Below are 12,155 nucleotides of genomic sequence, written 5' to 3'. Positions count from 1 at the left end.
CCCCCATCCGGTGCATGGTACGCTCTTCCTATAAGTAGCCAGAATTCTATAGAAAAAAAAAATGCACAACTCAAAAAACAAGGTGAAAAAAAATAAATCAACGATCATTTTACAATCACAACAATTCAGCTCCTAGTAGTTAAAATTGTCGCCCATTGTTCTGCTAACTTTTCTCTTTGGTCTCAGCCTTCACTTGTCCATATTACTTGTGTCAACCTTCATTTCTTGATGAGAAGATGGTGGCTGCTGCTCTGCAGAAGGACCAGATTTAACAGGTTTCTTGAATTGCACCAAGATCATGGTCATGTTGTCGCACCCCTCACCACCATTAGTATCGGGAGCCAAACACCTGTGAAAAACTCTTCCGCATATTGCAGAAAGCTTAGTTTCCTGCATAGATTTGGACAGAAATATTGTAACCAGCATGTGTGCATATGTTCAAAATCTTAACTAAAGTTTACAGAACTTACAGTGTTTAACTGTTCACGCACATAGTCCACTAGCTGTTGACTTGACATGCAATCCCTATGGCATAAGTGGAATTAGCAAAAACAGCAAATTCCAAGATAAAACAAAATAGGGAGATCCAAATGACTCTCTTTCAGCTCTTCAGGAGTGATCAGTGGATGAAGAAGGAAAAAGGAAATAGAAACACAACCGAGTCAATGCACCACTCAGTTTCCAGTGTATATGTTGCTAAATGAATGTGCTTCCTCTAACCCTTATGTCAATGGCAAATATCATTCTCTATGCAGAGCTAACACAAAAGCATTGCTTTCAGGTTACATAGCATCTTGGAGTGAGTGAGTAGCATACAAATACCAGTGTGCTCTTTCAATAAAATTGGGTTATTTTAGCCAGGAAAAAGAGAAGGTGCACATATGCTTAAATAACAGCAGTCTTCACATCATCTTAAAATTATACCTTTGTATCTAAATCTCATTATTATTAAACCAAATTGTCTAATTTCGAACAAAATTTGACACTAAATCCACTGCCATTCCAAAAGATCTTTGAGTTGGAAATTGAAATTTTATTTAAGGTTCTCAATGTCCTTCTTATCTGAAATTGTGTCAACTAATGAGGGCAACTTTAAAAAGATACTTCCAAGTCACATTTCCTTGTTTTTGAGACTAGAATTCGCAGTATCATTTATATAAGTTCAAATAACATATCCATAGAGAATCTAAATTACATTTCATAAAGAAAGGAGAAATGGAGAAAATGCCGTTACCATACACATGCACTCTTTTAAGAACGAAAGAAACTCACTCACCAAATTCCGTCACAAGCAAGAACAAGAAACTCATCATCATCACAGAGCTCAACCTATTCATGTGCAATGAAAAATTATACAAGAAATCAATGAAAAAAATTGCATAATAGTAACATAAACCAATCTAATGTTTAGCCCATGTGACGTCTTCAACCACAAGTGCGTACTCTCAGAAAAAACAAGAAAGAAAAAACCAAGGAGAAGGAAGGTCGGCAGCAACACTACTCACAGTCCTTATGTCTGGATTAGCAGTTACAATTTGCTGCTCGGCAGGCAGTTTTTTGTTCTGCTTCAACTCTGCATCTCCTGCAACAAAGAAATTGACAGCATAAGAAGTAATTGGCATTGAACAGGTAAATTTCCCCTTTGAAGCCTCCTTTTCTTGAAATCATGAGTGGAAAAAAATTCATGTACCGATTGCCCTAGACAGGTTTAAAGTTCCGTTAACACGTCCAACTACAATAAAGCCACCGGCATTCACAATCCTTTCTCTCTCAGCCACAAGGTCAGGCTTGTGATCTTGAGACATATCATATGCCTGCAATAAAGGACTTGCATAAGACACTTCACGTGTAAAATCTTGCAAAAGTTATGCTAATCATTCATTATAGAAGCATAATTCCACAAAAAGACCCATTCACTTATTGTCTTGCCAAACGATACATGGACCTGGGTACAACATTAGGAGGTGGATAAATATCTAGGTTCATAAAGTTAAAATATAAGGACGTATCTGCTAATATTGTTTGGGTACAGATTTAAATTCATCAAGTCACTTGGGAAAAATAAAGTGCTACAGGGGAAAGCTACAGTTCCTGTTTGTGAGTGGATGGCAGCAGGGTTCATAGCTTTTTAGACAACTAACACTCTTCCTCACAACTAGTTTAAGGAAGAGGGTTGAAAACATCTTGGTCTTTCCCATTTAATAGCTGTACGAGGTGAGACTGTCACCACCAAGAGAAGGAAGCTTGACAATACAGATATTCCATGGCAACTTCATTCTTCTCCCATCAAGAGTTGACTATATAGTCAAGGGTGATGATGGTGCCATTCCATCAATTTATGGCACTTCATTAATAGCACCATCATTAACAGTTAGCCAAATGGATTGTGGTATTGACCGCTGTGGAGTGTTGTTATTAACTGATGGAATGCCATCACCACCACCGCTTAGTCAACTGCTTTGGATTTATAAGATAATTTCACACTTAAAGAGTTAAATCAGTGAAGTGCTACTTCTTGTGAATGGAACTACAGTAATCACAAATGACAAACCTGGTCATGACTGACAATGAAAGATCCATGACATGTTACAACTTGCAACTTGAAAAAACTTTGTTACATAACAAAAGAAGCCTTTAGAGAAACAAGGATTTCTAAAGAGTGAACCATCACAGACAGAAAACTGTCCTACTAGACAAAGATCATCAAATTAACAGTCACTGACTTGACACACATAAATTTCATCACATTAACATTCCTTCACTCTTCAAAGAAAAAACAACAAGAATCAAACTGCATGAATTTGTGCTTTTTTTTCTTTAAAGAAAGAGCCTTTCTTCAAATTATCCTCTCCCCCTTTTCAATTCCTTTTTCCAACTCATATTAGAAATCCAAAGTAGTTGGGTCCTGGAAGCTTTCTTTTATTAAGAAAAAAAAGAAGAAAAAACAGTGATGCCATTCAAAAGGGTGTTGAAACTGTTTTTTCCATTTTTGAGAGGATGAAAAGATACAAAGGTCCCTTTCAATAAGGTGAAAAGACAGGCTTTTTTTTTCCAAAAAGATGCAGTCAATGACAAAGAATTTTAAAAATCATACGTGTCCATAACTATATATAAAATACAAAATGTGTCCGGAACATTTTTATTCAACCAAAACACCCTTAAACCTCAAATAATGAAAGACCAAGTATATAAACCTTTTTAAACAGCAGATTACTTTGCTATGATGCAAATAATGCATTTGGCAAAATGAACAATAATCAATGCAATTATACATGATCAAAGATAAAATGACAAGAATTAACCCAACCCTGCAAGCACATGTTAGTTTCATCCAAGCTATGGAAATTTTAGCTCTCCTCTTCTTTTATCTGAGCAAATATATTCCTTTCTTCATGTGATCTCTCAATCACAATCACCAAGTCTTTCATAGATTCTATTCATGTATACGGGAGTGCACTTTTGTTTCCACGAGTAATACACACAGCCCATAACAGGGAAGAAGCATCAATGCATAATTTACTGAACACCAAGATCATTTCAATTCATGGATTGGAAATAAATAAGAAACCATCAATTCCTTTTACCAAATACCGAGGGAGAAAAAACAAGCTGAAAGCTTGTCAAAAAAGAGGAAATGGGAATACCTGACCCTTCCTGGATATAACACAACGAGAATCACCAGCATTTGCAACAAAAAGTTGGTTGTTTCGAATAATTGCAACACACGCAGTGCTTCCAGAAGTCGGTCCATGAAAGCTAGAATGAGGCCCCTGATATTTGCAAAATAAGATTTACTTTTCCTATGCGTATGTAATTAAAATGTCATTAACATACTATTCCAAAACTAGTAACATTAACAACAGCCAGTATGCAAGAGTTATTGTAAGTCATTTGATAATAGATATTTAAGGATAAGAATTTATATGATTAATGAAACAACATGAACACCTGTGCTAAATTTGGTTAATTATACAACTAAATTATCGAACTAGATTGTCATTCGAGAAGCAAATGTTCTATATCATACTAAAATCACAAGAGCAACTTTCCATATCAGAATGGCCAAAGAAAGAAAACCACCATAAAAAACAAAGAAAAGGCTAGTTTAATTTGGAATAAATCGCCAATGAGCTCTTGGCTCAATCAGCACTCATTTCCCCCCTTCTCCCCAGGGGTCTCAGGCTTGAGTATTTCTTTTGTAGGAAAAGAAAATTTGAATAAGCTAAAGACAACAAGAAGAAACTGCACTAAGCAGTTTAGAACGCTCAGTTGTCTTAAGACTCTAAGCCTTCAACTCCATAAAAACTATGAAACTCATGCCTAAATAAGCTCTCTGAACCAAAATGTGAGCTAAAACTCCCCAAAACAAATATCCTTCCAACAGGAATCAGGAAATTCCCAAACAGCAAAAACCCCTGCTGTTTCTTACACACTCCTGTTTTAATGTTACTGTGCCAGTGAACTTCCAAAATAGCAAGGAAGCCTTATTGTGCCATTAGCAGCAAACAATTGAGAAAACATTATAAAATATGATGGAGTACCTCCTCAGAAGGCCAATCATCCAAGCATCCATTGACTTGACCTCTTCTAGGCGACCATATCAATCCTTCTATCATACCAGAAACCTTTTCTATGTTATCACCCAAGCTAGCTAGTTCTCTCCATCCCCTCTGCCCACACATCATCTCATCCATTCTGCATCAAGAGTTCAGTTGGGGCACATAAAACTCGTCATTACATGGGTTCCAAAGGATTAGAATTTCAAGTCAACTATGACAAAAACCAGTAACAGTCACCTTACAAACTGACCAAAACAATTGCATACTATTGTATTCATCATCATCATGGTGGAAATGATTTGATATGGGTAAAATTTGTTCGCTCTTTGATAAAAATGATAAACTGATAACATATGAATGATCACCATTGTCAAATTAAGCCATTATATCAAAGAGCAACTCAAATAAGCATTGGTACCAAAACAGTTGGGCTTGGTTATACAAGGGATTCTTTTCCTCCATTCTATTTCCTAATGAGCCAAGCCTTCTATAACATACTGTAATGATGAAGTAAGAAATCATACCAAAGAAAGTACTAACATATACATACAGTCCAAATATGAGTCCAGGCCATTGGATCTGATAATGTGCTACTCAAAGGCACAACCAAAAATTAGCAAGGGAATAGTTATGTATATCCATTTGTTAAACAAAGTACAGAGAAAACAGGTGTAACAACCTGAGGAAAGCTTTCTGTAAAGAAGTGCCTATATCACCAGACAGATAACTTTCCTGCCTGAGCACTTGCTCGTGAAGATATCTAGCACAGAATTTAGCCACTGCTTGACCTGCAAAACAATAGATGCATTTTAAGAACCTAGGAAATGATTACTAGCGTTGCATCACACTACCATGATAATCATCACCATCACCAATAACTAAAATGATGAACCTTGCTCAACATGAAGGGTAAGTTGATGCATGCTTGCGAAGCCACCAGCACGAGGATAATTGATTAAAAATGGACTCTGATGCTACCATTAGTTCCATCTTACCATCATCCATCTTATCTGATTCTTCTAAAGATTTTGAGTATGTTATAAATGTATCTTTACTCTTCAAATTATTTATTGAAAGCAGAAAACCCAGCAATTTACCTCTCGAATCATTCTTTGAAATTTTAAAACAAATTTTGATTTCAATTGATCCACCAACCCCTAATCCCCTTCAATACATTCAAAGTATCAATCTTTGTTCATAAAGCCCTAGCTCACCACTTAGAGCTCATTTGGTGGTATTATGGTAGCAGTTACTTTTCAAAGTACTTTTCACTTGGAAATACATTGAAATAAATTTTTTTTTTTAAATTCATTTTTGACATCAGCACAACAAAACAATTTGAAAACACAGGAAAAAAAATAATTTGAAGCAAAGAAAAAAATAAAATAAAAAATTCAATTTATTTCAAAAGCACTTTTGAAATACAAAAACAAACAGACTTTTAAGCATGGATCATTCAAATCATAGATAGTTTCTCCAACCAACCCCCTTTAAGAAATAAGAAAAAGAAATGCTAATATCTAATTCAACATCTACTATTTTTTAATGTCAAGTAAACAACTGTTGTAAAAATAATTGCAAAACTATTACAAAATATTAGCATTGGGAAAAGGAGATGACATATTATAAAATATTAGCTGCTGGAAAAACGAATAAAACCATAAGGTTTTTACAAGATAGTGACAGATAATAGAAAATAAATATTAATAAACATAAAATAAGCATTCAGGTAAATTCTGACCTCCATGACCGTCATAAACACCAAAGAAAGATGTGGAAATGTCCAAATCTGGATAAGCTGCATGCTGTCAAACACCTTATATAAGTTTGGATGCAACTAGGAGCACACCAAAACATCAAGAAAATATAAGTTAACCAAATTGGACAAAAATTATTCTATGAAGCTGAATACATGCTTGAAAGGATCCATACTAATCCCCAAAGTTATGATATATAAGATGCGGATCTAATCACCAATCTCTTAGCTATATTCTTTGGAATCAAGAACCCTATCTCCATTGTTTCATAATTTCATCTAAGGAATGCTCATGCTGCCAATATGTATCTGTGACTCTGTCCACTCTATTTGACTGAATAAGTTCAGGTGCCATTTATTTGTCAACGACTCATAATTTTGTTGAATATCCATTTTCATGTGTTGTAGACAGCATTCCCCACAAATGCATTCCCTGTCATGTACTTTTTAAATAAGAGGGCCAAGCACTTCCTTCTGCAATGTCACATTTTCCAGTTGTATTGTCACACAAATTCAACATGTGTTGCCTTTCTACTTCACGACTGAACTCTCTCGAAATTCATACCAGTGTTTTCCAGTCTTAACACACTAAACATCAATAGAAAACTCAATAATTCACCGTGAATCATCTTTAATGAATCAGGCAAGTTCTAGACTTCACTGCGTTCACAAAATTTTGTAGTTCAATTCGCACTTAAAATTGTGGCTATTTATGGGCAGACCACAGGGCATAGAAACATTAAATTCAATACCTTTCCTCTGGGTTAATTCCACATGACCAAACAGCAATGACAATACCAAAGTTAATCACTTTTAACATCAACATATAACCTAAACATTGAATTTTCTTTCACAAAGGTACCACACAAATCATAAAGAGTACTCACGGCATCTTCCATGGTTGTACGCCAGCCTTGCATGGAGGACAAACCATATCGAAGTCTATCATTCTCACCATCTTGCGAAGCCTTGTCAGTTTTAGGGGAGCTCAAATATACCCCCATTTCTTGCTGAGAACAAAATCAAAAGCAATTAATCATAAAAAACCAACCATTTTTCTTGCATTCAAACCATCCATAACGCCTAAGCAAATCCCCACATATTCAACTATGTCAACCCGAGCGACCCACAGATACCCCACCTCTCATAAACACTCGTACGTGGATAAATACGTATAAATACACACAACAGTACCCAGATAGAATCTCAGCGACCCACAGATACCCCACCGCTCATAAACACTCGTACGTAGATAAATACGTATAAATACACACAACAATACCCAGATAGAATCTAAAATCATGATATACTCGCAGGAAAACAGTTCCCGTAAAGTGACATACTTTACAGTTTCTTTTCCTTGTTTCCCTACATTTTCTTGGGAACCAAACAGGTTGAACAAAAAGAAACAGATAATTAACGAATACCTGGAAGAATTTGACAAGATGGAATGGCAGAGAAACAGAGTGAAAATGGAAGAAACAATCATAAAAGGCTTCGTTTTGTTATGTGATGATTGATGCTCGCCTATGAGCTCTTATTACAGACAGATCAGGGAGGTACGGAATGCCTGGTTTATGGTTTTTTTTTTTGTGCTTCACTGGATCGCTGGCACGCGCCTTTAAATTGTCTCGTGGAGATAGTTGAAACCCGCGTCCTACTAGTGCATTCTTCAAAGTAAAAATATTTTTTATTTAAAAATATATTAATTTTTTTTTTAATTTTTACAAGTTATTTTTAATATTAACATATTAAAATAATTTTAAAATATCAAAAAATATTAATTAAAAATTAATTAAAAAATTAATTTTTTTAAATACTTTTAAAACATAAAAATAAACAATATCTTAATCATTGCTTCAAACCTTATCCCATCATAAATAAGAAAGGATTATGCTTGGTTTTACAATTAAAATCTCAAATTATTATTCTATAAATGGTTTAAATCTAGTAAATATAAATATTTATTTTAGCTAAAATATGAGCACTTGTATAATAACTAAAATATCAGTTATAATTTTTATTTTTCTTTTAGTATAGCTAATTTCTTATTTAAAAAATCATAAAATCGTATTACTTCTATTTTGATTTTATTTTTAATTCATCAATATATTTTTAATTATGATTTCATCAATTTTATATAGAGTTAGTGATTAAAACAAATTAAATGGATCAACATTAGTTAATTTGGTTTAAAATTAGTATGCATTTAACCCTAAACGTGAAAGGATATTAAGTTTAATGGGTCAACTTATCATGGATGTGAAAGTTTTTTTTAATTAAAAAAATCAATTACTTAAGATAAACACTACATACATGTACCTAAATTGTGAACATCTCAAGAATTTATACATGACAAATAACTAAACACAAGTGTGTGTGATTGACCTTCTAATAATATAAAAAAGTTAATGAAGATTTATCATATTAAAATAATTAAAGAGAATATTTTGCTGTATTTTTCTATAGCATTCGGTACATCTACATGCAATGATGCCTCTCCTAAAATTTATTTAGTATCCACCGTCGCCTTCATGCACAACATTAACCAGGCAAAATAATAATAATAATAATAATATTTTTCAAGGAGTACGGATTCCAAAATCAATACTTGCCCTTGATTTCTTTGGGCTTTTTCTGTGTGCCAAAGCCCGTGCAGGTGGGCTTGCCCAGAAGACAGAGGGATCCTCTCGAGCCTCAGCTCTGTGGCGTGGGGGCCCATGTGTAGTCTATTTTCATAGATATAGTTTCCGCTCGTAGCTATCAACTTTAGGGTCGTACTCTTTTGGATTTGATGGTGCTTCTGGCTTTGTTCGGTTGAATACCAACCACGCATGCTTTGTGTCATTGTACGTTAAAATTAGAGGGACAATTATTATAAATCACTTTAATAATCCTATCCACTGAATTCTAAAGTGGTTTTATCTTTGTGGGTTGTCCACTACTAGTTGAAACCATATTTTTAAACCCGAATATGTGGAGGACAGAAGAGTTAAACCGGATTATCCGATTTAATCTATTTTTTAAAAATAAAAGCATAAAAAAATCTTGATTAAATATAGCATTTTCAAAGTCAAATACATAGGCACGCACCTCAAGAAGCTTTTCTGTCAAAAGCTTACACAAGCCCCTGTTTTCAAGTAACTTTCCTGTCAAAAACTTGTCTTTTTCTCAAGGAGTTTTCTTTGTAGTTTGGCACTTGAAAAAATGAATAAAATAATATAATATAGATAATATTTGTTATTTTTATTTTTATTTTTTAGAGTGCTAAAGTACAAAATTACTTGTTTTCCTTGAGTTAATTTCCGTCGCAACGTTACTTCTTCTGTTTTACAGGTAATTTTGAATCTTTCACCTACCTTTTTAACTCTTGGATACGTTGATTTTTCTCTTTTTTCTTGACGTGGTATTTTTCTGTTCTTCGTGTTGATTCCTCTCCAAAAGAGATGAACAACATTGAATTGGTATTTGATTTGATCTGGGCAATATGGAAACCAGCTTTAGCTTCTTCTTTTTTGACAGCCCTTTTCGTTTAATTCGCTGATCTCCTCATCATCCAAGGAGTTGTGGCAGTTGTCGTTGGTGGTAGGGTTATAGCTAGTGGATTGTCTGAGAGGAACTGTAGTAGTGGCAACAAATTTGTGATTTCGAGAAGAATTAATAGTTGTTCAATTTCGAGAGAAATTGTTCGACTTAGACTCCCTGCTCTTATGATTCAAAGATAGAAATTTTACTGTCTTCTTGAGCCCCAATTCATTTTTTGTGTTTTTGTTTGAATAAGCCCAAGAGGTGTCATCAACGCAACCCGGTCCTAGTCATGACTTAGCCAAGTTAGACCACGAGGCATCTGTAATGAGCTCTGGTCCGACCAAGTCATACAAGTCCAGCTCCTTCTGCCATGACTGAGCAAGCTTCTTTCGTCAAGATTCCGTGTTTCACCAACCCTGTTGTAGGACCCACCAGCTCGAAACTGATAGATTCGGAGTTTTCTTGTAGCTCTGAAACAGTCGCCAGTATTTACCTGTTGAATGGGCCCTCTGCAGGCGACACCATTGTTGGTGTTTGGCAAGTAAAGAGTTACTTGGTGGCCTGATCAGGTCCTCATTTGCAGCGGGTCACCGTCTCACCAACTTCCTACAGTGACCTCTATCTCTATCTGTTGCATGAATTATTGAAGTTTGAATTGGGGGGGTGGTTATTGTTTTTTATCGTCTCATTTTAGTAAAGTTTACCTTTTTAAATGAAATTTATAGTGATATTCAAATTCTTTACTATTTAAGTATAATCATATGGCAAATAAAAAAACCAAGAACAAGAAGTGAAGTAGCATAATCAACAATCTGGACTGGAGAAACAATGATACATATTATATTCTTGAGAATTTGAGAGATTCTCTGCACCAGCAAGCCAGTTTTTTGGACTGTTTCGGCCCCCGAAGAAAATGATCAGCCTAATTCGGGTATTAACCATTGTCTGGGAGTCGGTAGATCTGTTTTTTACGTGTTTTGAAATGCATTTTTATATAAAAAATACTAAATTAATTTTATTCGATGATTTTAATATATTAATATTAAAAAAATCATTTCAATGACTTTTAAAATAAAAAATATTTTAATAAACACCCTCTATAAATGCCCGTGATCTTCAACGTGGGGGGCAAATTAATGAAGCTACGGGAGCGTTAAAACTTGTTGCCGCCGCTTAATCAGGTGGCTGATGTCTCTTGCAGAGTCAAACACCACACTGCTCGCTCCTTGAAATATTTGATTAAAGTCACCTCCACCTTGTAAAATCAAACAACAACAATTTCGGCTTTCAATCACCATTTCTTCTTTGTTTTTCCCGAATACTTGCGCGTTGAAATTAAAAGCTTCTGCGTCTGAGTAGCTGCTAACCACACCGGGCACGGCCCTTGCCACAGAATCAAGGCAAGAATCGTGGTTGGGTATTTAATACTTTGAGATGATTAAGAACTCTTTGATTTCTGAAGTAGATCGATCATGCTGGCCATGTGGATCATCACAATTGTGCATTCAATTTTCCCCTTTTCTGGGTGAATAGTGCTGTCCTTTCATCCATAATTAAGCCCGCCAGACAAATCGGTTCAGCTTTGAGTCGGTTTAATTCGTAGTAAGAGTAATCGGCCCAGTTCTTTTAAATGCGCAAAAAAATGTTCAAATTATTGGAAATTATTTAACATTGTTAATTAAAAAAAAAAGAGGAGAGGAGAGGAGAGGATGAAAAGAAAGAAAGAAGGCCATCTTTTTCAATGTTCGTATAAAAAATAAATAAATAAATTCTTTGGTTAAATATGTTTCATGGACTCTAATTTATTTGGTTAAAGTTCCGTTGATTCTATGATGAGACGGCCACTTTCACCGTGCGGTCTAAGATTGAACGGTGTTCTCGATAAAGAGAATAAAATCAATCCCTGTTCTTTATTGAAACATATCTTCTTCTTCTTCTTCTTCTTTTTTAATTTTTATTTTTTACAAATAAACCATGCGCATTCTGATTTTGTGGCCATGGGTCGGTGGAGTTGTTATTTGCGAAAATCAGATCCTTTCTCGATTCATCTCACCAGTAAACTGTTTGTTTACGTGTTTTAAAAATATTTTAATTATTTTAATATTATGATGTTAAAAATTATTTTTAAAAAATAAAAAAATATTAATATATATTTTAAAACAAAAAATTATTTAAAAAATATCACAACCATACCTATAAATAAAAAAAACTTTTACTTTTTAGGTTCTCCACTTTAATTGAAGAGATGATTTCTTCACTTTAATTATTTGCATCTTGAAGATGTCGTACTACTTTACTGGTTTGAAATTTGT

The 12,155-nt window shown here is 34.5% G+C and overlaps 1 protein-coding gene across 2 annotated transcripts in view; it reads right to left on the bottom strand.

Moving 5' to 3' along the window:
* Positions 1-7,967, bottom strand: part of LOC105122902 (probable protein phosphatase 2C 60) — an 8,126-nt gene extending 159 nt beyond the window's left edge. Inside the window, exons 1-11 of one of the 2 annotated variants that reach the window (XM_011022273.1) lie at positions 7,743-7,967; positions 7,203-7,325; positions 6,301-6,364; positions 5,239-5,347; positions 4,542-4,695; positions 3,645-3,770; positions 1,691-1,814; positions 1,506-1,582; positions 1,277-1,329; positions 471-525; positions 22-390 (exon numbers count right to left, since the gene is read on the bottom strand). In XM_011022273.1, the coding sequence (XP_011020575.1) occupies positions 190-390; positions 471-525; positions 1,277-1,329; positions 1,506-1,582; positions 1,691-1,814; positions 3,645-3,770; positions 4,542-4,695; positions 5,239-5,347; positions 6,301-6,364; positions 7,203-7,319 (1,080 nt within the window). In that variant the 5' untranslated portion in view covers positions 7,320-7,325; positions 7,743-7,967 and the 3' untranslated portion in view covers positions 22-189. Of the gene's footprint in view, positions 1-21; positions 391-470; positions 526-1,272; positions 1,330-1,505; positions 1,583-1,690; positions 1,815-3,644; positions 3,771-4,541; positions 4,696-5,238; positions 5,348-6,300; positions 6,365-7,202; positions 7,326-7,742 lie in introns of those variants that run through there. The other variant, XM_011022274.1, reaches the window with a different exon arrangement.
* Between the last annotated feature and the right edge of the window lie 4,188 nt (positions 7,968-12,155).

The sequence above is a fragment of the Populus euphratica genome, unplaced genomic scaffold (genome assembly GCF_000495115.2).
Source record: "Populus euphratica unplaced genomic scaffold, PopEup_1.0 scaffold8.1, whole genome shotgun sequence".
NCBI classification, from domain to species: domain Eukaryota; kingdom Viridiplantae; phylum Streptophyta; class Magnoliopsida; order Malpighiales; family Salicaceae; genus Populus; species Populus euphratica.
The sequence above is the reverse complement of the archived record's forward strand: the minus strand, read 5'-3'. Positions and strand labels throughout refer to the sequence as shown.